Source organism: Meleagris gallopavo, chromosome 14, assembly GCF_905368555.1.
Source record: "Meleagris gallopavo chromosome 14, MGAL_WU_HG_1.1, whole genome shotgun sequence".
NCBI classification, from domain to species: Eukaryota; Metazoa; Chordata; class Aves; order Galliformes; family Phasianidae; genus Meleagris; species Meleagris gallopavo.
In genome coordinates this window covers 2,073,356-2,098,053 of record NC_139417.1, presented here as the reverse complement: position 1 = coordinate 2,098,053, position 24,698 = coordinate 2,073,356, and the positions used below count along the sequence as shown (strand labels likewise).

Genomic DNA, 24,698 nt, shown 5'->3' with positions numbered 1-24,698 from the left:
GAGCTGGCTGCTGACCATCTGCTTACAGGACACAGCCTCCTGCTTTAACAGATCACCAGAGGCCTGTATAGACTTTGATTGCATTTGAGATGTCTGTTAGTTTATTTGTCTGTTTCTCAAGGTTGCTGTGGAACTGGCGAGTGGGTTATGAGGTGGAGCACGCGGTCTCATGGGTTGTGTTTTGAGTAAGAAGCATAGGTGTTAAGCCTGAAGTTGAAGATGTACAGCCTTTACCCTTGAGCAGGTATATTTCTTGCACCCGTGGCTGAAGCTGTAGGGTGTCTGATGAAGGCCTTGCTGGGCCATTACTCGGGCACTGCGTTGTAACCCAGGCACTTAACGCACTGCTACCAGATTTCCCCCAATCCATCCACCATCAGGTAGCTTTAGGATGGCTGATACGTGTGGCAGAGTTAAGTGCTGATGCTGGGCTGCAGAGTCTTGGAAGGCTGCAGGTTACTGCTGGCAGGAAGCTGCAGCCTGACTGTGTTTTCTCTCCTGTTGGCAGTGTCAGTCCAGTTGTGGCGCTGGGCAGGGTGTAGGTTTGAACTCGACCTGTGACGTTTGCAGATGTGTGGCAGTTCAGCAGAGCCCTTACTCTGTGCCTGTATGACTTGGCTTAAAGGAATGTCTGTAATTTCTGGCTTCTTTCTTTGAGAAAGAACGTATTAAGAACCAAGCTACTAAATGCAAGGAGTTCCCTCGTGAGAACTGGGATGGTTGAGCTGGAGGAAGGAGTGAAGGAAACGAAGAAAATGCGACAGAAACCTTTGCAAGAATCATGTTGACTATTTAGATGACTTGTTGTACAGTGAAGGAACCCTTCAGATGCGGGGAGGAGTAGCTGGCAGTCTCCTTTTTGTATTCCTGGTGTGACAGGAATGCAGAGCAGGATGCTGGCAAGTGTTTAATCTCAGGTTTGTTGCTGCTGTCATAAGGGTGGTGGGGGAGGAAGAGGAAGTGTCTGCATGGCTGCTTAGTTTCTGTTTTGCAGGCATTGCCTGTGCACAGTGCTTTAGCTGTTCTGTTGTGGCAGCAGCTGTTATTTTTGGCTTTCCCAGCATGCTGTTTGAGTAGATGCACTTTCTAATGGATGCAGTTCTCCTAATTGTCATGTTGGGGTGCTTGTGCTTCCTCTGTAGTTCCTTTCAGGTGCAGGTGGTACCTGGGAGCGAGTTGTTTGCCTTGTTATTTTCTATGTGTATTCTGAGTGGCAATAACTGTGTAAAAGAAGCATGCTTCTTTAAGCTGTTATTTTGCATAACCCTCGTCAGTAAATGGTCAGTTTCACTTACAAGGAAGGATTTTATCCCGTTGTCTTGGCTCGAGTTGGAAGGGACCCCAAAGGTCATCAAGCTCCAACCCCCCTGCCTCACGCCGGGCCACCAACCTCCATACCTTGTACTAGACCAGCTGCCCAGGGGTCCATCCAACCTGGCCTTGAACACCTCCAGGAACGGAGCACTTCCAGCACTTATTCCAGAATAAGGGAATACGATTCTCTATCAGAGGGAGCCTCTGTATCACGATACCCACAGTACCGTTAGCATGACTGCAGTTGGTTCTGTTTAAAGACAGCATGGGTGTAACTGCCATCATTGTATTAATAGAAGATCGGTGCCAACCAAATCTGATAAACGCAGTAAAGAAAGTTGCAACGTAATTTGCCTATCCTGATGGGATGTTACTAAGTGTGGTTAAGAGCTCTGACAGATAAGCTGTGTCTGATTTAGCTTTTGTAGTTAGAAAGGTTATCTCCTCCACCAGCTGTCTCGCTTCTTTGCCAGAAGTTTCCTCCCTGGTATTAGGGGCTGCAGCAGTTCCTGGTCAGCTGCCACCATTTAAGACATAATTTTTCTTCATTAATATCCATTGGAATGCTGTGTTGTGAACCAGGCCAGATGAAGGACAGACGTGCACTCTCTTTTGCTTCACCTGCTGGTTGGTAACTATCAGCTGATGGTTGGAGGAGTCATTTGGGGGGCAGAGGTCCCTATAAATTAATCAAGAGCAGCTGTCAGAGCCCTGACCAGTAGGTGAGAATATTTGTGTCCTGAAAGGAGCTCACTTTGAATTCAGGTCCCAGCCGTGACAGAGGGTGTGATCTCAAACGTTCTGGCTTGATGAAACAGGTGAAGATCTAAACGAAGGCTGAGTTAGTCCTTGTTAACTCTTTTCCATACAACATTTTGCAGGCTGACTTGCTTCTGGCACCCCGCGCCCTCTTGGTTGCAGGAGGTTGGCTCCATATCCCGGTGACTGTTCAACAGAGAGAGTTTGGGTAACATCTCTAAGGTAACTTTTCTGTTTTGTCCAGAGCACAAATGCAGCCACATTAAATATCATGCAAATTAAAATTAGTTGCTTGCTTTTTTACTTCTCATATTGTAATTTTATCCTTATGGTATGTGTAGATACTGTTTTTGAGAAGGATGCTCTTATTTTCAGAGGAAACTACAGGAATCTCCAGTAAAAGCACTACATGGGAATGCAAGGCTATTTATTAACTTGTAATCAATTAAATGACAATTCTTTATAATAAGAACTAAGCTGCCAGGTTTTGGAAGCTGAATCTGTCATGCATTAGCAACTCTGGCCATTTTGGTGGCTGAATTGCAGCTGTGTTACCTTAATACTGATTTCAGGATTTGATTTTTGTCTTTGTTTGTTTGTTTGTTTGTTTGTTTTTCCCACCCTCTCCTTCCTGTTTTGAGTTTAGCTTGGTGAAGCACAATAGCTGATGTGTTAGTCTTCCAGGCTGCGAGGCTACTTTGTGCTCTTCTGAATTCAGAAGAGGCTCTGGCATACCTGCTGTCTTCCACCAATGCTTTATTAACGAAGATATGACTCAGTAGTACTACCTGTGTTATAAGTATCTGTTTACCATCAGGCTTGACTGAGCTCAGGAGGCCGTGTTTTTAGGTAGTGGTTGTGTTGCACAGATCACTTTGGTGAGGAGGTCTCAGGGCTGTGGAACTTGTGGTGTTTGCTGGTTTGAAGTGCAACGTGTGGCAACCAGGGACGCCAAACTCCACAACTGCCTTCTTGGGAGAGGGGGAGGAGTGCTATGGTGGCTCTGCTGGAGATGCTCCTGTGTCTGTCACTGCTGACTTGCAGCAGATTTGGTGCTTATTTAAACACTAGCTGTTGTGTAGCTCTTACGTTCTGCTGTGACGTTGCTCTTTTCCCCTTCGTATTGTATAGTGAGTTGTATTTCCCCTTCTTAAAGCTGTCCATTTAAAAGCAGCACATCAACTTGAATTGAGATTAGCTGTCCGCTGGTGGTAACAAAGTGTTTTCAAGCATTTCACAAAGTGAATTTAGCAATACTAGGAGGGCACTAAGGCAGGGTAAGGGCTGTTTGTTCTCCATCCTTTGACAGTACAGTCTAAGCAGCTTGAGCGTGTGTGGGGAGACGGCTGTGATCTCATTACAGCTAACGACGGGGGATAAGCAGCTTCGAGCACCAGAATCAGCACAGCAGTGTCTGCAGATGTCAGTGAGTTATTTAAAGCAGGAAGGATTTGGGAGCGAGGCCTGGGGGATTGCATGGTCCTGTGTCTTAGTGCAGAAACAACCAAAGCAAACTACGATGAAGACACTGAAGGTATTGCAGAGTATGAAATGTAACTGCTCCCTTGTCTTGTAGCGTTGTGGATTGTAAGCAAAACTAGCAAAGGCCTGGAGCTTTGGAAGGCCCTCCCGGTGCTCCTTTCTTAACAGAAGGAATATTTCACTTTTCCAGACTGTGATTTGTGTGTGAACTCCACGCCAGGCTAATCATGAATATGCGGGTTTTGCCAAGATGAGATGTGACCGTCTTCAAGTATTCTTACTTTTGAAAATACTGGGATGTTTTGCTTTGTTTCCTGTTTGGTCTGAGTCTGATGCTTTTTCTTAAGCTGTAAAAGTGACATTTTCTTTGGGTATAAAGCTGCTTTGTATAATTGAAGTCTAATTTTTCTTTTTTTTTTTTTTTTTTGCAGTTCTTACCATGAACACTGATCTGAATACACTTACTAAAACTTGTAGCTAAATCTGAATCAATAAGCATTATCGGGCACATTTCAAACATCCTGTATAGAACTGAGAAAACCACTAACTGCTTTAGTCAGTCTGATAAATAGCACTTGTGCCCTGCAAAATCGGAACAGCTTTTACTCTTTATTCTCCAGGCACTGTGTAAAGTGATGTTTCCTGTAGTATCAGCACTGCTGTTTTTCCTGCAGAAAACTAATCTGTTAATTATTCTTCTAGTTAAGTTAGACTGTGTATTTTTGTTACTGTGCTGTTAGTTAATCACAGCTGTCACAGAATTGCAGGGGTTGGAAGGGACCTCTAGAGATCATCATGCCCCCATCCGCCCTTCCCCCCCAAACCCAACCAGGTTCCATGTGTAATCTTTTTTCCTGTTGTAGTTGCCATGGAAATAAATAGGAGATGGTACTTTTGGGGTGACCTACGTGTATAAGTACAGGTATTTTGCTTTAATAGATCTGATAGTAGCTCAGCTTTAACAAATGACTTCTTTTTCAGCTTCAGAATTCTGTTACTTAGATGGTGGCCTCAGTTCTAACTGGTATTCTGCAAAGCCTGCTGGAAAGAGCTTTGAGCTCTGCTGAGCAGCTTAACGTCTAGATAAAGTATTGGAAATCTGTGACCTGGGGAGTGTCTGTAAGAACTTGTTTCCAACTGCTGCAGTGAATGGGAAGTTAAATGTAGGCTTTGTTTACCTGATTCTTTACTTATTCTGAAAAAAAAGAATTTTTGTTCCAGGCCTTCAGAATTGAGCTGGCTGCTGTGCTGGGGTATTCTGACATACCTGCTGTCCAGTCTCAGCATACGGTGTAAGGAGAGAAGTAATGAAGATCTGAAGCATTAGAGAGCTCTTTTATTTAGGAAGAGCTTAAAAATACAGAAGGAATTGTGTTCAGTGATTGTTGCTCTGGCATCCAAGAGCACCTTTATACCCTTGGATATTTTTCCTTCTGCACCACCCTTGTTACTCTGGACCACTGGGAAGAAAGCACCACAGGATGACAGTGCTGTGGTATTGCAGATGTTTTAAATGCCAAGTTTTGTTTTTTGCCCTTCAGAATGCATAGCATCTCGCTGAGCTTGGAGCTGTGGCTAGCTGTCCAGCTTGTGTATCCTCTGAGAAAATACCCTCAATTCAGATTGCCTTTCACTGTCACACAGGTGGCTGGGGCTGTCTGGTCATTCATTGCCCCTTACCTTCCAAAGCACTCTGCAGACCACAAAACAGCTCTAGAGGTACTCTGACAGCTGTAAGGTTTTCAGTCTGAGTGACTGAGCATCTTGCAGATGATAGCAGAAGGCCCATATCAAAACCCCTTCCCTGACCATGAGTATTTCCTGTATGTTTTGCCACATTGGATTTTTATAATCATCAGTAGGAAAGTGAGAGTATCCTTGTATGAAGGTCTCTTTAACCTTGTAGCCAGTGTCAGATTAAATCTGCTGTCTCAGCTTTAAGCACCCTCAGATCTTATATGTACTTTACTGAAATTAAGTACTATCTGTATGCATGGCTTTTGTCTCAATTGTTTGCTGGGACAAGATCTTTACCTTATTTTTATGCCCTAACTTGAAAAGTGAAATATCGCACTTTAATCCTTGTATTTCATTGGCACTGTTTCCTTGCATTCAGCAAGGACAAGAAGAATTCAGTAAGAATACAATCAGATTTTTTTTTCCCTAGTATTGAGCTGAATCTAACAAGAAAGTTGCTCAGACTTTTCTTCTATTTTTTTGTAGGTGGGATCACCATACAAGATAATGTGCAGGCTTTTTAGTACTTCTACCTGGGAAACGTTAGGATGAACAGATCTCAAGTTGAGAAGCTGTAGCTCAACTCTTCTTGCTGCGACCCTTAAGGGGCATCTGCTTAGGAGAATTAAATGATAACAAGTAAGGGGCGTGGGTTTGCAATGTGATTATGTGGCTTTAAATCCCTGTGGACGTGCCTATAAGGTCATTTCTACTACAGATTGGGACAGCTGCATTAATCAACAGGTTCATCCTTGTCTGGTGCAGCTCTGCTGCTGGAATCCCTTAGTGTAGATACAGTTACAGTGAAGAGCCAGGCTTTTGAAGTGAAGCTTGTGTTGCTGTGGGTGTTGAGAGGGGAAGCAGGGGTGTGAGGGCTTTCTTCATTGCTGAGCGTAGCACGTGGGCTGCCAGGGCTTACTTTTGAAGGAAATAAGTGTTAGAAGAACAGAGCCCCAACGTACATCTTTTTCCAGTTTAATCCATTTTTTCATCAGCAATTAAAAAAAAAACAAAGGGAGAGAAGTGGGGCACAGTGGCAATCATCTCTCAGTTGGTCTCACAAAAAGACTTTACCTCTCCCTGCAGACCTTGTGTTTATTTAGAATGGCTATCCACTCAGCACATTAGAGCAACCTGCAGTTCCCCTTTCTCGTGTGACAAGTGAAGCCGTGTCCTGGGCACTGACTGGTGTTGGGGTGTGGAGCACAGTGCGTTTGGCTGCTTTGCACTCCTCTGCCTCTCTGACCTTATTCTGCTGCTTAACAAACCCCTGGATTTGGTTTCGTGTGAGTGCCTCCACACTGCATTAGCAGGAGGAACTGCTAGATAACAGCTGCTCCTTTTCTTTTGGCACAGGACTGTTTACCAGAACAAAGTGAATTTGTTTGGTTAATCTTGCTTTTGTGCTCTTAAATCTTCCCGTGGAGCTGATGTGCTTCTAGATGGTTCTCTTCTGTTTCTGCCATTTTGAGCAGGAAAGTAGCTAGAGCGTTTCTAAAGCATTTGATTCTTTGGCCAAACGCAGCACTGCTGTCATGTGAAAGCAGTGCCCTAATTTTAGTTGGTATTAGCAATCTCTGTTCAATAGTTAATGGATTGGGGCAAAAAATTCCAGCAATCTTGGAAAGTTAACTATCAGGTAAGACTAAGTTGAACTGGAATGCAAAGGATTACTAGAAATAAAATCATCTCCATACTGCAGTCTTTTCAACATTTTGCTTGACTGTTCTGCTGTTCCTTTTTGACGTGCTGTTTGGCAGCTGGCTGAAGGCTGCTAGTGCTGAGTGGTTTGGCTGAAGGTGCCGAAGCACCCACACCAGTAACCTCTCCCTGCTTCTCTTTTGTAGCATCTTGCTTCATCCAGGTGACGGCTGGGCACTTCTGACCTGTTAACTGCAGTGGGAAGGTGTAAGACTTTCAGTGTTTCTCCTTGCTTTGAATGTTTTCCTGGTGTTCAGACAACAGCTGGGCTGTATGATAAGACCCCATGATGCAATTAAGGGCCTGCCAAATAAAATGCTATCTTTTTCTAGGCAGGGAAGCTTACAGGCCCAGCTGAAACAAACTGTTGTGTTCAGCTTTGCCTTCATGGTAAGACAAAGAAGATTCCAACGCTAGTCACCTCCCTGCCTTTTCACACTCGAGCTCAACTGACAGCAAAAATGTGTTGGTGTATCTGCCTGGATATGTCAGATGAGAGCCCTCATGGGTAGTGAAATTGCAGATGGCACGAGGCTGTTCTTACTGTTACTGCTTACTGTTCTTGCCTTTCTTTTCCTGGAGGGATAGGTGGAGCTTATTCAGACCGTGCGTTCAAGTCACAATATTCATCTGGTTTTGCTCAAGCGTGCTGCTTGTATATCTTCTTTAGTTTTGGCAGAAGTTTCTCAGATCTGAACATTCCTGTGATGTGGTGTAGGGGGGCAGGGGGCAGAGGTAAGATTGACACCATGGCTAAGCACGTTTGTTTCTGGACAGAAGTGAGAAGAGGGGAGTAGTACTGTTGTGTTTGCTTGTTTGAATCTTACGTTTGCCCTCTTTATTTTTACAAAGAGTGTCCTGGATGGGCATAGCTGCAGATTTCCTGAAGTCAGAGTCCTGTAGTTCCTTTAAGAAAGCCAGTTGCTGGAAATTCCTTTATCTAATGATGTTCATTTCTGAAATTAATTCTTAAACAGCTCAGAAAAAGAGCATTGTATAGATCTGAGGAGGAGAGGGATCAGAGCAGTGTCACAGCCACAGCGTATCACAGTAATTGTAAAGTTGCTTTACAGTGAGTTTGAAGCAAGCCAAATTAAATGTGGATTCTGAAGGGCGTTAAAGAGGAGATTAGCTTGCATGTGATGATTCTTCATTGCATGCTGGTGTTTTGCTTTGATGCATAACTCTCAGGCTTGATAGATTTAAATCTTGATGATGCCCTAATTCCTGGGAAACAAAACCTTCGTGCTGCTTCCTGAGTCCTGGAGCCTGTGCCTGCTCCTCGGCAGCTCAATTTGCAGAGGGCAAGGAGAGCAAAGAACACATAGCTGTTCTCAGTGTGCTCACTGGATAGAGTCCTTGATGTCTGCTGCAGGGTCTGTCTCTTCAAAATGAGAAACGTTTCTCTTTACAAATCCTGAACTGGTTGGCTTGACTGTAACCGCTCTACTGCTTTGGAAAGTCCTTTCCCCTCGTCATGCTGGGATCATGTGTTTGCTTGTCCTTCCTCTTCAGTAGCCTACAGGTAAAGCAGAGGCAAAGGAAAAGTGCTTGGTTATCTGGGTCAGTTTTCTGGGCAGCAGTACTGTGCTATAGAGGAAACAAAAACTCATAATGCAATGAAATGCAAAAACGTACAGATAAACTCTAGCATGTTTTCATTGCTAGCAGTGTGAGGAAGAGGCAGGTGGTAGAAGTTGTGTTTTTTTTTTTTCCACCAGTCCTAATGAGTTCTGTTTGTCTTTTGCATTTGAGATCTTGAGATAAATACACGAGGTTGGCAAGTTGTTGCAAAGGGATTTTTGCTTAAGTCAGGTCTCGCTCAGCAGATTAAGAGAATGTAATTTCCGGAGCTAGTAGGGAAGGCTTAGGAGTAGTTAATGCACATCTTGCAAGTTTTGTTGTAGCTGCTATCTTGCCTTTCATTTTGGGAAAGTGGTGGAGGTAGTGGGGTAAAGGACAAGGAGTCTGCACTGCGTATCTGCATTGTGACCTGAGCAGTGAGCTGGCTTAGTCACAGCCGTGGAGCAGCAGCAAATTGTCAGACTGCTTTCTGGCAGGCACGAGTTTGTTAGTGGCTTCAGCATGTGGATAAAGAAAGCCCAGCCCGAGCTTGTCTCTGTTGCTGAAGGTGATGTGCTTTAATTATATCCATGTTCTTACTGAAGAGAATCCCGCTTGAGGCAAAAGCTCATTCTGGTTTTCTTTTGGTTGTTTGCCCACGTAAACACTTTCGTTATTGAAAATAGATACTGAAAAGTTTCAAATCCACCTCGTTCCCAGAAGGGGGCAGGGGAGACTGGAGTCTGATAAATGTACTTCTGTTTATGCTATGCTTCCAGGCAGAGCAGGCTTTGGCAGGGGAGCATGGCATGGTGAGGTGCCTGCGCAGTGCTGGAGCCTGCAGCAGAGAGCTGGGCTGCCAGCAGTTCGTTCTTTGGTTCTCCTTTCTCTTGGGGAGCTTTAGAACAGCTTTAGAGCAGCTTAGAGTTCTCTCTCATCACTGCTTCACGTCCGATACGCTGAGATACTGTGCGTGTAAAGACCATGGAGGCATCAGAAAGCGTCTTTCTTTCTGTACCTAGAGCAATCTTGGCATCTTGTCTGGGTAACAATCTGAGTTCTTTATTCCAGATTCCTTCTACTTAAAGCTCAGAAAAATCTTCTCTGTGAAACTGAAGTTCTTTTTCGGGAGGATCTACACTTGCTCTTTGAACACTTGGTTTCCCTGTGCTAGATTCACTCAGCCTTGCCAACAGTGGGAGAGAGACTTTTTTTTTTTTTTTTTTTTTTTGCCAAATACATTAAAAATGGGGTCATGCACCTCTCCAGTGAGCTGGTTTAACATCCTGCAAAGAGACCTGTGGTTTCTGTGACAACCCGGAATGCAGACAGAATAAACTCAGCTATGTTAGTCTGCGTTTCTGTCTTTGAATTGTGGAAGCAGCTACTTTTTCTCAGGACGGTGTTTATTACAGTGTTCCTCATAATATGAGGTAGCTTCTATCCATTAGCAGTAAAGGACTAAAGAAGGAAAAGTGAACTCTGTTGAGTGTGTTAATGAGTGTTTTTTTTGTTGTTGTTTTTGCCCAGTCTTCAGTGGTAAGGTCTCCTGGGCCTCTGTGTTTAGAGGTAAGTTTCAAAGAGGGGATGACAACCAGAGGCAAATAGAAGCAGGGTTGGGGACTGCTTGAGAGAACTTGACCCTTGTACATCCGTGGGACTGCTTGAGAGAACTTGACCCTTGTACATCCGTGGGACCTGGTGGTCTGCACCCAAGGACGTGGAGCTGACCGTGTTGTAGCCATCTTTGAACGTCATGGTGGTGCAAGGAGGACTCTGGTTACTGAACAATGGCACATGTTGGACTGGTCTTCAGAATAGACCCAAAGAATCATCCAGACAACTACAGGTCAGCCTCGCTTTGCTCCCAGGGCAGTCGTGGGACAGTTCTTTTTAGCACCTTCCTGGGCATGCGAAGGAAGGAACAGTCAGTATGGGTTTACCATGGGTAAGGGGTACCTGGTTGTCTTCTGTGATACATAAACTGTATTTGTGGATGAGGAAGAGCAGTAGAGGCCACTTAGCTCAACTTGTACCAAGTGTTTTGACATCATCTCCCACGGTATTCTTGAATGCAGGTTGGGACATTGCAGTCTGGATGAATGGAGTACAACTGTAAGCACCCTGAGGAATGCTGCAAGGAGTGAATGGAATCAGAGAAGGATGAAGTAGTAATTCACAGAACTTTTTCTGCACAGAAGGACAGTAGTTCCTGAGGGGAATCTCTCTTCCTCTTGAGTGTTGTGTTTTTGCCATAATGTGATGAGGTTAACTGGATGGCAGTATGTAGAAGGTTGCTTGGCTGAAATTCATCGGCCTCACTGCTTATCATCATAGATTTATCTATCTTTCTTTGATGTATTTGGAGAGGTTGACATGAATTTTCTTTAACGTTGCCTTGTATTGTTCTCACTTGGTCATCTGTGTGTATGTGAGCTACAGTTCTGTACAGTACACAGCTTCTCTGGACATGCTTGTCATGGCTGGCTTAAGCATGGAGGGTGTGTATGGAATATTGGGAGACCAGGTTGTAAAGAAGAAAAGCAATGGCTCAAAATGTGAAGTAACTTCATCTTTGGTTACAGCCTCTTTGGGTTTGACACACCATAATATAGCACAATAGCTTATCAGTCTAGATTTTCTGTGTACTTTGATTTCTCTTCATGTAGGCATATCTGCTTGTGTCTGAGGAACTGTAATTCATAAACTCAGCGTGTGATGCTTGCTTTGGGACTGTTTTCCATTATTGCTGTTAATAGCAATAGACTTGTTGCAGCTGGTGCTGCATTTGGGCATTAAGAATTCAGATTGTGCTATCGAATGTGATCGTGTGCTGAATGAAGGTGCCAGTTCTGAACAAAGAGGTTAATGGTCTTACATAACGTTTGTAGGAGGCTTTTTTGTCACTGCAGAATTAAAAATAGCCATTAGAAGTTCTGTTTTGTCCCAGTTGTGGATCTTGCTATGGAAATCAATTACCTGCAGCAAGTGATATTTTTTTTTTTTTTAACTACTTAAGCTACCTAAGGAGTGTGATTTGAGCTCTGCTACATTTATAACTTTTGTAGTAATTATTTGAGGTTTGTTTCCTTGTGGCTTTTGTGCTCCCATGGTTAACATTGTAGCTTCTGCATACAGTTACTGGTTCAAACAGTTCACTCTGCCCTTAGCCTGTGTTTTTTCAGTCTAAAACAGCCCGAACCACAGAGTGCTCTTTGAGGTGCATCTGAGAAGCTCTTCTGCTGTGTTGGTTACGGGCTGCTTTTATAACAGAGCACGTTTTAAACATTTGTCCCAGGTCAGAATGGGCTGTTGGGATTATCCCTTGTGTCTAATCTCATTTTAAATCTCTGTTCCCAGAGATGCTGTACCCTTGCAGTCAGCACGCTCTGCCCTGCTGGGGTTTTCCTTCATGAAAACTCTTCTTGCAGCCTTTGTAACTACAGTATTTATAATACATTTTAACTTGGATTAAATTGTGAAGGGAAAGCTGCGAGTCTTCACCTGCACTGCAGCATGGAGTGCTTCAAGTTTGCACACAGTTAAATGGCAAATTAAATGATTCACTAATTACTGTTGCCTAGGACTTGCTTCACAGGCTCCATTCAGAAATGTCCAGATGGTCCTTTGGTGGAAGGTGCAAAACAAACCTGGAATAACAGGGGACAAAAATTGTCCTGAAATTGTTTGTTCCTGATATCAGTGAAAACCAAAGATTTATGGGACTGATTTTTGCTTCATTCTACCCTTTGGGTTTGCATTTGGGCTACCAGTGTGTTTCTTGCAGTGTTGCTGCTGCCCCAATGCCTCAACTTATTGCATGTTGGGATGCTGTCCTTGGTTTGATGCAGTCTGTGTGTGAGCCGTGGGCAGCTCTGAATCAGGTTCACTTGTCTTGCCCTAATTTTTTTGCATAAAATCATCTGAAGCTTTTAATTGCTCCTTGATTAAGATATCTGCTTTGAAGGTCTGCAGTCTGCGTGTGCAGATGAGCTGAATTGGTGTTTAAGCACTAAGCAGACCTGCAGCCTGGTCCCCACCAGGCACTCATTTGTAGCTTTTCCTGCTTGCATTAGAGGTTCCATTTAAAGTCCTGATCTTTAAGCAGTGCTCTTAAATTCTTCTAATGTCTCCCTGCTGGTAAGAATGAAGAGATGAGACGCAGTATTAATGTGTAATAGCAGTGGGCCAGTAGCTGAGCAGAGGTCCCCAGGGATAGGAATCATAATCTTCTTAAAAGAGGAGAGGAATCAAAGAGGCTTTGAGAACTCACCTTTTGCAGGGTGAGAAACAGTCCTTGTGCAAAGCTCTTGGTGATCAGTTTCTCCCAGTGTTTCATGCTTCATCTAACAGCTCTGGAAAATAGGTGTAGGTGAGTCCAGCAGGAGACTTTGACGTCTGTATAGCCTACTGGTTCCTCAAGTTTGCACAAGCAGGGGACATCAGCAAGAAGAGGACTGTGCCTGTGGGCGGGTGGTTTTATATGACTGTGTTACATAGTCTCACAAAATAGTAGTAAATAGGGTAGCAGCTCATGAGGCACTCTGATCTAAATGCAGCCTCCTGCTTCTGCTTAACTGCATGCAGCTTCACTGCAGCTTTACCTCAGTCTCATTTTGCCACGTGTATGTTTTGTTGTTGGAAATGAAGGTGTCTAAACGCAGAGTTTTCTTCACCTTTTAATTAGTTGGTATTTAAAGAGAAACTTGCAGTGTTATTGAAGTGTCAATGGTCAAGAATTCAAGATAAACTTCCTAATTCTGGTTTATGATATTCTTGTGATTTACTGAGCTGGGGAGGTTCATGTTTAGTTATGAACGTCCTGTTTTTCTCTTTGAATAGACCTTTCTTGTGCAAAGCTGTCCAGCGTTGGGAACATGGTGCTTATGCACAAGATCCACAGCTGTAAGTCCTGGTTTTGGTGGAGTGAGGTGTGCGGAGGTAGCCTGGAGTGTCTGAGCTCTGTGTGGCAGCGAGGTGACATACAGAAACTGAATTTGCAGTACCTTTGAGGTAAAACCAGGTCTTACAGGAATCCCCTGTTTGATCAGAGCTTTGGCCAGAGGCAGGTGCTACAAGCAGTGCCAAGAGCTGACTGAAACGCGTTGGTCATGTGGAAGTGGTGTAGGTAAGGTCATGAAACCTACGTTGGGACGAGTGGAGCTCTTCTGAGAGGGTCCTGTGATGTCACTGACCTTGAGGTGCAGTGAACAGCAAATGCTGATGAGCAATACATGTAGCTTTGGAGCTGTAGTAACTGTTGCAGTGATGTCCTACCTGAAATGCCTTTAGAAGGATCAGCTCTTGCCTCCAGAAGCCATGGCCGCACAGAAGCGGTCGGTTTTCTGAAGTGACTCTGCTAAGAGTTGAACCAAGGTAAAGAGAGCATGATGTAACCCAGGCTGCAGTTTCTAAGAATTCCTTGTTGTTCAGGAATCAATGTTGTTTGTATAATGTTGTTGCTGTTTTTCCTGGCCTTCCTCCCCAGTGTTCCTTGTACACACTGGTGCTGTTTGTCATGCCCTAGTTAATCACAGGTGGCTGTTCCTTGCTCTCATCTTTATATATGTTTTAGTAGCCCTCTTGCTCTGAAAATATTGCTAGCAACAAATAAATAGGATTTATTTTTGAGGAGGTAGAATGTTGGGAGCATCAGTGATGTGCTGTGGGAACTTAGAGCATGAAGAATTAAAACTTTGTGCATTTCTTACATGCAACTTAAATCTTTCTGACGTAAAGTTTGCTTTTATATAAATGTTACGTAGTCCTGCTGTGAATTTCTGTCCGTGGTGAGTAAGAGCAGAACTTGACAGCTGCTTGAAACTGAGCGTTAGCCTTTCTTCCCTTCCCTCCCAGCTTCTTGTTTGCTCCTTTTGTCACTAGTATGTCTGTTGAATCACTTGGTTTACAGATCTTCAGGACCTGTCTGCAAGAGTGCTGGTGCAGATATAAAAGAAATGACAGCAGAGAGCTGAAAGTGCTGAATGATGTTTCTATTGGCAGCAGCAGCGTGTCTTTAAAGTCATGGTGGGACTTCACTGCACACGTGGTTGCAGTGAATTCAGTTGGCTCTGCTTCTCCTTTATGTCCTTCCTATGCTGGATGGTTCTTTCCTTTCCTTTCAATGGCACTGGCACTAAACCAGTGCAGGAAGCAAAACAATTGGCAAAAACAGTTTTCTTCCTCGGCTGAACTTTCTTGCCAGGGTAGTTTCTGAGCAGGAGCAGGTGAATGCCGGTGCTGACTCAGAAGTGAGAACAGGGTTGAAGAGTGCTGACCTGGATTTACTTAAGCTGTTGTGAAGCTACACCCTCAGATGCATGCTAAGGAACAAAATGTAGCATTTGCCAACTACCGGTTTTGTTAATTTTGTGTCCTCATGGATTGGTTTGACACCTTCCACTAGAGACTGATTCTGCTCTTCTAGAGCAAACAACAGAAGCTGTTGAAAGGTGAGTTTCCTGCAGCTGTTTCATTGACACGCCTAGTGCCCTGTTCCTGAAGTCAGGTCTTAATAGTCATTCAGTCTTTGGTGCCTTGTTTTCAATGAGAAGGCCTTACACAACAGCACACTCCTGGTGTGGGTACCTGCCACCAGCTGAAAGCAGGGAGCCACGACCTTCCCAGCAGGTTGCTAAGCAGTCATCAAATAGGAAGCATTTTCACTTGGTTTTGTTTCAATCACCAGTATTTGGGCTGGTAATTTGGGAAATGAACCATCAGTGTTTCTCTCACGGTCATTTCTAAAACATGCTTGTGTTTCATTGTTGCTTGGTGCTTGTTTTGGTTTTCTATCTTTGGTTTTAATGTGGAAATACAAAAGAAGCCAACACAGCTGCAATTATAAAGTCACAAATGCTGCAGACAGCCTCTCTGCTCCTTGAGCATCACAGTCTTCACAGAGGTGTGAATCTGCACGTCACGTAGGCTTGGTTCTGGGGTGTTTTTGTTTTGAATGAAGATCACCAAGATAGATGATAGTTACGCAATTTCTGGGAGAGTTCTGTTACAGAAGTTGGCCCAAAGCTGTTCATTTGCCTCGGTGACTTTGTTAGTCATCTTTTTATATTTCAGCATGCAGAATGACATATAACTTAGGACAAGCAGCAGCTCAAGGGAAGTCAGTAGCCATGCCATACTTGTTGGATGCTCATCAGTGTGACCTCATTTTGTCTCATTAAATAGACCATCCATGCAGCACTAAAATACCCTACGTGTTCAGTTTTGCAAGTAATCCTGTTCTGCAGCAGTCCTGAAACAGAGGTGAGCTGGGAATGTAAACGTCGGCTTCAGGCGTGAGGATAACTATCAGCAGTTCTGGCACCTTGTGCTGATACAACTGTTTGTACAGCTGCCCAATAGATTGGGGATCTGACCCGAGTTGAAAAGTAATCCTTAAAACCAAAACAAAATGCTGGTTTATTTTTAACTTCAATCAACTCCCTCATTTGTTTCCCTGCAAGCAGTTGTACCGGCACGGCATGGCTGAGTGGGAGGGTGCTGCTCATGCTGGTGCAGCTGTAGCTGTGCTCTGAAGAAATAACTGAAAGAGGGATTAGAAACTGATTTGGCACAGTTAGTGCTGGAAGAAGTCTGAACTTACTTTTTTGTTTGAAGCCAGGCATTTGGACTGAGTTTGATTTGTTGCAGAGGATCGCTGTAAAGAGCAACCAAAACAAGCAGCTGTCTCCACCCCAAAATGTGCCCTGTTTTTACCAAATTAGGGAGAAGGTGGTGGATGAGTCGAGTATCAGCACACACCTTTTTCTGGTGCAGATCAAGCCTTTAATGCATGTTTTCAGGCTCTGCCATTTGAGATCTGGAGATCTGGCTGCTCACCCAGGTTTTCTCCCTTAATTCCTATTTCGTATATTCTCCTTTTTACATACTTTAAAAACAAAAACTATTTTTACGAAGTAAGTGCATATGAATCTTGTCTGATTTTTATTTTGGATACATTTTATTTTACTGGGTAGCTCTCGATTTCTCCTTTTCTTCCTTCTCCCCCCCCTTCCTCCTAATCTTCTAGGGGTTCCTTATGAGATGGAAGAGGGCTGAGAGCCGTATCCTCCCTGCTCCTGCTTTGACAGTTCACTTCTGGCCTGGAAGCGGGTGTATGCTCCTCAGTCAGGAGGGCTGTGACTGTTTTTCCTCTTGCAGAATCCTCACTTTAACCTCTGTGCTTTGCTTTCTGTGTGGGGCAGGTAGGAGGTATTACATCAACATTATTTCCAGTTCCCGTTCACCACTCTCTTAAGTTTGAGAACTGATTTTGTTGCTATGCTTCTCTGAATTTTGGTGCCTTTGCTGGAAGTTTCCTCATGTTGTGCAAGCTGGGAGGCTTCAGTCCCATTCTCTCTGTAGCCTCATTACAGCCTGAAGGGGCACAGTTGTTCCTACTTGTCGAGGCTGTGCGGAGGTGTGAGTGGGAGCTCTGGCTCCCAAGCTTCTGGGCGTTGTTAACCCAGAGAAGGTGAGGTAAGAGTTGTCTTACAGGGAGCCAGCTTTCCCCTTTCCCCTAGCTGTGACACAAACCTGAGACTTGAAACTCGCTTGAGTTCTGTGGGTGCTGTTGGGTTAGGCAGCCCCTCTGGCACAGAGCAGTTCTTCCCAGTGCTGCCCATCCTTAGCAGATGTGCACATTGCCATTACATCACGCCTTCCCTTTCTCTGCCAGCAGTGCTTTGCTGTGCTGAACAGTGCTTTGCTGTTCCTCTTGCTGAGCACAAGCACCACCAGTGCTGACTCATTCACTGCCTTTGTATCAGCAGAACAGCGTGGGGCTCTACCTGCTCGTGCCTCGCCTTCTGATGCTGTGGGAGCTGTGGCATTTGGTCCATGACATGAAAGCACTTTGAGTTTGACATTCAGGAACACAGCTGTTTCATTGTCTTCCTGCTCTGGGAGGCATCTGGGTAGAGTTACCTGGAGGATCCTTTAGCCCTTCAGGAATTCCTTAGGGATGTGCCTGCCTTATTTAAGCTTTACTCCTGGGGGAGGAAGCCATGATCTGAATCTGAAGAGCTTGAATGCTTTGCTGTCAGCATTAACGAAAGCATTAAACATGAGATCACAGAATCACAGAATGGCCAGGGTTGGAAGGGACCTCGAGGATCACGAATCTCCAACCCCCTGCCACATGCAGGGCACCACATTTCATAGCAGCCCAGGCTGCCCAGGGCCCCATCCAACCTGGCCTTGAACACCTCCAGGGATGGACGGGGCATCCACAGCCTCTCTGGGCAGCTGTTCCAGCACCTCACCGCTCTCATAGTAAAGAACTTCCCCCTGACATCCAACCTCTATCTCCCCTCCCTCAACTTAAAACCATTTCCCCTTGTCCTGCTGTTATCTACCCTTTCAAAGAGTTGGTAAACAATCAGAGGTCTTTGAGGCAGGACGTGAAACTGCCTCCTCTGCATATTCAGACTGTAAGTTAAGGTGCAAATTCTTTCCAAGTTAGGGTCAAGCCTCTTCACTGGGTTTGGTATGATTATTGTTTCCTTCCCCCCCACCTTTGAATGCAGGGACTGTGGTTTTCTGCTGATTGCCCTGCTGCTAAGTTTACTGCTGAGGCCTTCACTAGTGAGAATTCTAGCAGTGTTGTTTTTTCTTGATGGATAGGGCTGATTCCTTATGGTTTGTGATAGTTGAAAATAAATCCCTTCCTGGCTGCTGGGGCTGTGCTGAACAGCAGCGTTTGCATTGGAACACTTTAAAAGGGATCTATATTCAGTGAAGACTTTTCCCTTTTGCAACTGAGGTGAATAGAAGCCAGGAATTAATGCACAGAAAGCTGACTGACCTTGCAAGCACTGATCAGTAAGTTCTTCTCTGGGAAGTGTTTGCTGTATTCTCATCTCACCCATAAAATACAAAACTGGAATTGGACATCCCTGCTTTCCTAGGCACAATCTTGGAAAAAAACCTGGGCTGGTACTGATAAAGCAACCTTTTGTTAATGTACGTACTTGCTCTGGTCCTGCTGCTATGGAAACTCAGGCTTGGGCTGAAGCCAGTGTCTCAGGATGGAGCAGGAAGGTGCCCTTTTACATAGGGGCAGGGTATGTTTTCAGGGAGGTGCAGCAGGATTCAGCAGCTCAGCTCCTGCGCCTCCCTAGAGAGGGTGAGGGAGATAACCCAGCCTGAGCTGGGCCTTCTGCAGCCACCCCTGGCACTGATGGCTGTGGCAGGGGCTGGCAGGTCCCCAGGCAGCCTGTGTCCTCCTGCCAATGTGCTGTGTTTCTGCAGTGGGAGAGGAGAAACCTGGAGAGGAGAGCAGCAGGGGAATTAAATCGCTGCGTATCATACCTGTTATGTGCTGTCCTCTTTGTCCCTAGCCTGATGTTATTGCAGTGCTGCCACCTTTTCCAGCATCCAGCTGAACAGGAATGCAAGCTGGAAGAGGCTGCCTGAGCTGCTGACTTGGGTTACCCTTGCTGGCAGACAGCTGCATAACAGATGTTCACAAAGTGTTGCACAGCACCTGCTTCATACGTTGCAAACAGTCACAGATGTTTCCTAGTGCCTTGCTGTGTGCTAGGGTTTGTCATTTAAAAAAGTAAAATAAAGTAAGTTTCACTATAATGTACCCTTGGGAGAAAGCAAGAATTCTCTTGGCCTTGGGTCTGGCATGGGATTCAAGTACCTCATCATCCCCTGAATGCACTCTGTGCTTTATGCATAGGTGACAGCAGAATGCCTTTGCAGTTGCTCTAGGGAAACAGCCTTCTTTAATCCCACCTCTAGGTAGCAGTTCTGTTGGTTGTTTGAGCATTCCAGCCTTAGTTAAGACTGCATAACTCAACCTTTTTTGCTTCGGGAGGAACTGAAAATGCTTGGCTTCTACTTTGTAAGGAAGAGAGCAGAAAAGTTTTGGTCTCATAGGCTACAGGCAGAAGTGCGAGAGCTCTGTGATGACTGGGATCTAAGTAGGATGCGGATTGTTGTCTTTCAGATCTCTGGAAGATAACAACACAGGGTACTCTTAAGGATTCACACTACAAGCTTAACTGTATTCTATGTGCGGCCCTTTCTGTAAGTTCAGCCAAGCTGTGTCTTAAAGCTGAGGAAGCTCTTTCCTTTTGCACACTTCAGCAGCGAGTGCTTTTCCCTGCTGTTGAGATGGGAAAATTTTGGTTGGCGTGCTTTTGGTTAGCTCATGGCATAGGGGGTATAGGGCCATCCACACCTGAGTGTGGTTCCTGTCCTCACTCTGGCAGCAGAGTATCCTTTGCTGCATCCCCATCATCATTCTCAGCTGCCTTTCTGCAAGCAGGTTTCTCTAAAATATCTGTTTATGATTTTTCAGGATAGAGTTCTCCCCTCTGGTCTTGATCTGTAGAGCCATCTTGGTGAGGGAGCGTGTCCAGATAGCTGGGGCGCTGGACAAGGTGCAGAGGGAGGCTCAGGATTCAGAGCTGCATACTTAAGCAGGCTAGGAGGGCTCGTAGCTTCCAAGGTACCTACTGGCTGAATGTGAGCATTTCTGGTTACGTCCTGAATGTTTGTGCAGGTTGTGTTTCTGCAGGAGGGATGTGCCTGGCTGCAGAGGTCCTTGAGGTTTTCTGCTGATGTGCCTCAAGCTCATGGTTCAATGCTAGGAAGTTGATCTCAAATCAAAGCATGTGGGATATTGTTCCATTTTAGGCTCAGTTTTCATTTATAGAAGTCGAGTCACTCATTCTGGCATCTCAAGAAAAGACATGGATGCTAACTGCATCTGCTCTTTGCTAGCCAGGCTACCTTTAGCTCGCAGCCACCAGGCACCCTCTGGCCAGATGCTCTTATCCTCATTCCTGATGTGTTAATGTTGCTTTAGTTTTGTGCTTTGGAGCTGCTTGCGCTGGGGATATTAAGGGAAAGTCCAACTTCTGTCATCATGACCTTGAGGTCAGTGTTTATCCTCGCCTGTGGCCCAAGCCAGGATCCTGTGTGGCCATCTGCCTTGTTCTTTGGCTGTGCAGATCCTGCAGGCAGGCTGCAGCGCTGGGAGCCACAGTGGGGCTTTGTGGGAAGGCAGCCATGCAGGCTGCTCACGGTGAAGGCATGAGTCAGCGCTGCTTAAGGCAGTCAGCTTTCTTGCTGTGTGCATCACAATTTGAAGTGTTTGTTCTTCATTTTATTTTGGTAGAGTTCAGCTTTACTAGTGAATCATAAAGCGTTGCCAGTGTTCCCATCCAGGGCAGCTTGGAAGGATTGGAATCAGGAGTGTCATGGTGTGATCCCAGCAGTCCTCGCGCTCGTCGTAGTGAAGCTCAGTGCCACCACCTCTCAAGTGCCTGGTGACACGGGGCTCATTTCTCTGTCACCTTAAGTTAACCATCAGAGAAGCATCCCCGCTGTTCCCACTTCCTGCCCTGCCAGCCTTGGGTTGTTGTGTTTGAGCAGCTGACCTTGCAGGAGCAGGCGTTTGTGTTGTCCTGCTGCCTCCATCCTTGCGTCTGCGCAGATGCTTGTGTGGTTTGCACAGTGAATGGCACTGGGAGCCTGATCTGAGTTGAACCAGTGCAGCAGAGGAGTTTGTCTTGATGCCGTTAGTCATGCAGCTGCGTGAGTTCTTGTGCTGGTGCAAGGCTGGGTGTACAGTAGGATGCAGATGCTGCTCTGGGAAGTGTGTGCTGTCTTCTAGTGAGCGCAGAGCTACAAATGGAGGGATTTTTAAACTGCACTGAAGAGCTGAGGGTGTTCATACAGTGTTGTGCCTTAGCTATGGAACGTCTTCAGTGTATTTTTGCAAGACCTGACGTCTCACCCCAGAGCTTGAAGTTGCGTGAAACTGTGACTGAACAGAGTTGTCCTTCCTGCCATCTGTTCTTCTGTACACGTGTGTGTGTGTGTGAGTACGCCTGATGTTCTCCCACCCCAGTTCCCCTCAGTTAGTGCTGGCCATCTCCTTGGCTCTGGGGGAGGTCTGATAAGACATTAACTTCAGCTGGGGGTCTGTGACATCCTCTGGTTGGATCTCGGAGCACATAACCAGTTTGTTACTGTGGGGTGGCACGTACCTTTCTGAAGGGCAGCATCGGTAAGGGCAGTGGGCTTCACTCCGCATCATGACTGTGGAGCTCAGGGTTACCTTGTGTGTCTTTTTCTTTGGAAAGATTTTGTGCCACTACAGGAAGACAGAGCTTATTGTTCTTGGTGTCTGTGCTACTAAGGACCAAGAGTTGGAAAGGTGAGGTACGTAGCTTAAGTTCAGAGCGTGCCGTTAGATTTAAATATTGTGGAGGCAGTCCTTTTCCACTGCAGGATATTTTTAGTGGCTGGGATAATGAACATCAGATGTGCTATGTCCTTGTGCACTTAGCAGTAACTCTGCTCACCCTCACCCTTCACAAGTGTGACTTGGTGGACGATCTGTCTCGCTGGCTGTCTTTGGAAGGGGGATGCTAAACTGCCCTCTGTGTTCTGCTGCTGTCTGATCTCTGCTTGCGGTGTTGGGCACCGCCGAAGGATGTGCTTGGGTGACCTCATCTCCCTGAAGCTGTTGTGGGGATTATAGGCTAATTTTCAGTCCAACTGGAAGGACTCTGAATTTCTTAAGCCAGCTAAAATAGTTGAACCAATGCCTTTGTTTAACGGAGGAAGAATGAGTAATATTTCGGCCTTCAAATAGGGTTTTTTTTTTTTTTTTTTGCTTTATAGTTGTTTGAAACTGCTGGGATTCTTCTGTCTCTATTTGTGGATAGTGTCCATGTTTAGTAATAATTCTTTGCTTTGAGTTGGTCTGAATGTCACTCGGTTCCCACTCCCAGATGTAACATGTTGGTTTCTCAAGCCCTGTAGTTAGCTTCATCTTTTGTTAATTGCTACTGGGGACAAAGGATTTTTCTCACATTTACTTGTACATGACCCCATGGCATGGTATGCTGCTGTCCTCTGAGTGACTCAGATGGCATGTTCTTAGGTGTTGCTTATCTTTCAGCAGCCCTCTTAAAGTAGGCCAGGCGTCCCCTCTCTTGTTCTGATGGCTAAAATCTGCCCCGAGGTGAATCTGAAAACAGCCTGCTGGTGTGCGTGTCTGCCTGGGTATCTGTGATATCTGTCTGAAGTTAATGAAGGTGTCTGAAGCTAATGAGCATACCTAGATAGTTTCCATTCTCTCACACAGGGACATTAGTGCTCCATTCTGTTGCTGGTGGAATGGAGACCCTGAGACACGTTGCAATCAACTTGCAGTGGAACTGGGACTGGTACCAGAACTGGGACTGGTACGTGTGTCTCTGGATGTGGAGGACTCTCTTAGCTCCCATGTCCCACGAAGTTTAAACTATAGGAAGGTGTGAAGTTGTTCCCTGTGTTTGGAATAATGGAAAACTCCACTTTGGTCATTGTAAAAATAAAGGAAACCAAATTTAAGGGGGAGCTGCGTAGGCACGAGGGGAGCTAAGTCTGTGAAGTGCTCAGCTGTGCAGTGCTGTGTGTGTTGTAGGTGCTGTCACCCTGCTGCTTGTTGGATATTAGCTACTGTCAAACCAAGCTAAGAAGTATATAGGCAAGCCTCTGCTGCTAGAACTCTGCCTTTTTGATAAAGCAAATGAGAGGGAGGAGAGAAATGCACAGCCTGTTTTAGTCTTTGTGGTATGTCTCGGGCTCTGCATGAGTTTAGAGACTTAAATCCTATCTTTTGATCCAAATATGATGTTTTTCCCCTCTCTACACCAGCAAGCTGACTGTTCACATCCCTTTGCGCTGGATGTAGTTGTGTGAGGACAGTGTGGTCACGTAGCCACCACAAAAGGAAATGTTTTCCATTGGATCAGTGGGATGATTCAACCGAAATGTACGTGCACACTCTTACTGTCCCCAAATCCAGTGCGAGGGAATGTGCAGACAGGAGAGGGAAGCATCATTCTGTTGCTGGAACCTTTTGGGTTGTGTTAAACACGTTGTAAAGTATCACCCCAGTTTCATAATCTCTGGAGCTGCGTCTCCTATGCTGCTGAACTGGAAAGCAAGGGAAGAGCCAGAGGAGCTGCTTTCCCCCTGGAACGTGGCCCAGTGCCGTGTTGGTGTGTAGATGCAGAGACATCCCGTGGCCAGAGGAGGGATAACCTGAGCTGTGTTCAGCCCTCTGAGATCCCTCAGGCTTTCACTGTTGCCCCTGCATGTGGCTGTTCCGACATGATAATTTCAGAAATTGTTGCTGCCATGGGGCTCTTGTGCCAGTGACTTCAGGTAGTTCTTTGTTGTGGGGAGATGCTGTGGTGTTTCTCCAGCAGCCCCAGGAACAGCTACAGTCTAAGCTAGAAAGGGCAAAGCATCTGGAGCTAACTCAGGCAGCTTTGCTTTTTCATCATCCCGTGGCTGTGCCAGGCAGTCTGCAAACGTTTAAAGAGCATCTGTCTTCTCCAAAGGACTTTAAATCTCATTTGGATTTAGCAGTCCCTCTTGCCTACCTTTAGAAAGCCCGAGCTTATTGTGTGAGTTGGCTATATAAAAGCATGAGGAACCAGCTGCTCCGAAGGGCTTTGGGTATTAAAGGAGAGGGTCCAAGAGGAAGCCACTTAGATGCAGCAGCAGAATGGCTATGGCACTTGTATTCTGAAAATCTTCCATGTCGTAGCTTGGAGAGAAGTGAAAAAGAAAAGGAGGAAATGGTGTTAGGGCAGGAGATGAACAGAAGCTGCTTAGTTGCCTAGATGTGAAAAGTGCAGAGGCAGAAGGAATGGGATTCTGATTCTTAAAGGAGTTGTTCTGGCTGTGTGGTTCTGTCCCTGCTGGGTGGGTGTGAGATCGCTTTTACTTGTGCTGGAGCTCACCGTTTGTGCTCCGTTACCACGGTGCCTCTCTGAAGTGAGCTGAAGGAAGGCAGTGGCATTTTTTAAAGATGGGGAGCCTCAGAATAGTCAGATCTCCTCCTTTCCCTGTCTCCTGTCAACCCTACTGGAGAATCTGTGGAAGAGACAGACTCCAAATTAGCACGTGTTTCCCTACATGATTAAAGAGGTGGTGAGGAGCGTGCTGGAACAAGTGGGAAGTAAATGGGGAGTGAGAGGGACACTTGCAGATATAGAGAAATAGCAAAAACTTCTCCTAGGAGATGAGCACGAGTACGAGTGGCTCTCCGTTCACGGGAATCTCGTTTGCCTTTCCAGATCATCATAAGGAAGCAGATAGAGAGGGGGAAAACCTGGCTG

The 24,698-nt window shown here is 45.5% G+C and overlaps 1 protein-coding gene across 2 annotated transcripts in view; it reads left to right on the top strand.

Annotated features, from left to right (window-relative positions):
• CDHR4 (cadherin related family member 4) overlaps positions 1–24,688 on the top strand; it is a 32,853-nt gene extending 8,165 nt beyond the window's left edge. For both annotated transcript variants that reach the window (XM_085235832.1, XM_085235831.1), the window contains exons 17-18: positions 2,196–2,295; positions 24,657–24,688. In XM_085235832.1, the coding sequence (XP_085091958.1) occupies positions 2,196–2,259 (64 nt within the window). In that variant the 3' untranslated portion in view covers positions 2,260–2,295; positions 24,657–24,688. The remainder of the gene's footprint in view (positions 1–2,195; positions 2,296–24,656) is intronic.
• The last annotated feature ends 10 nt before the right edge of the window (positions 24,689–24,698 follow it).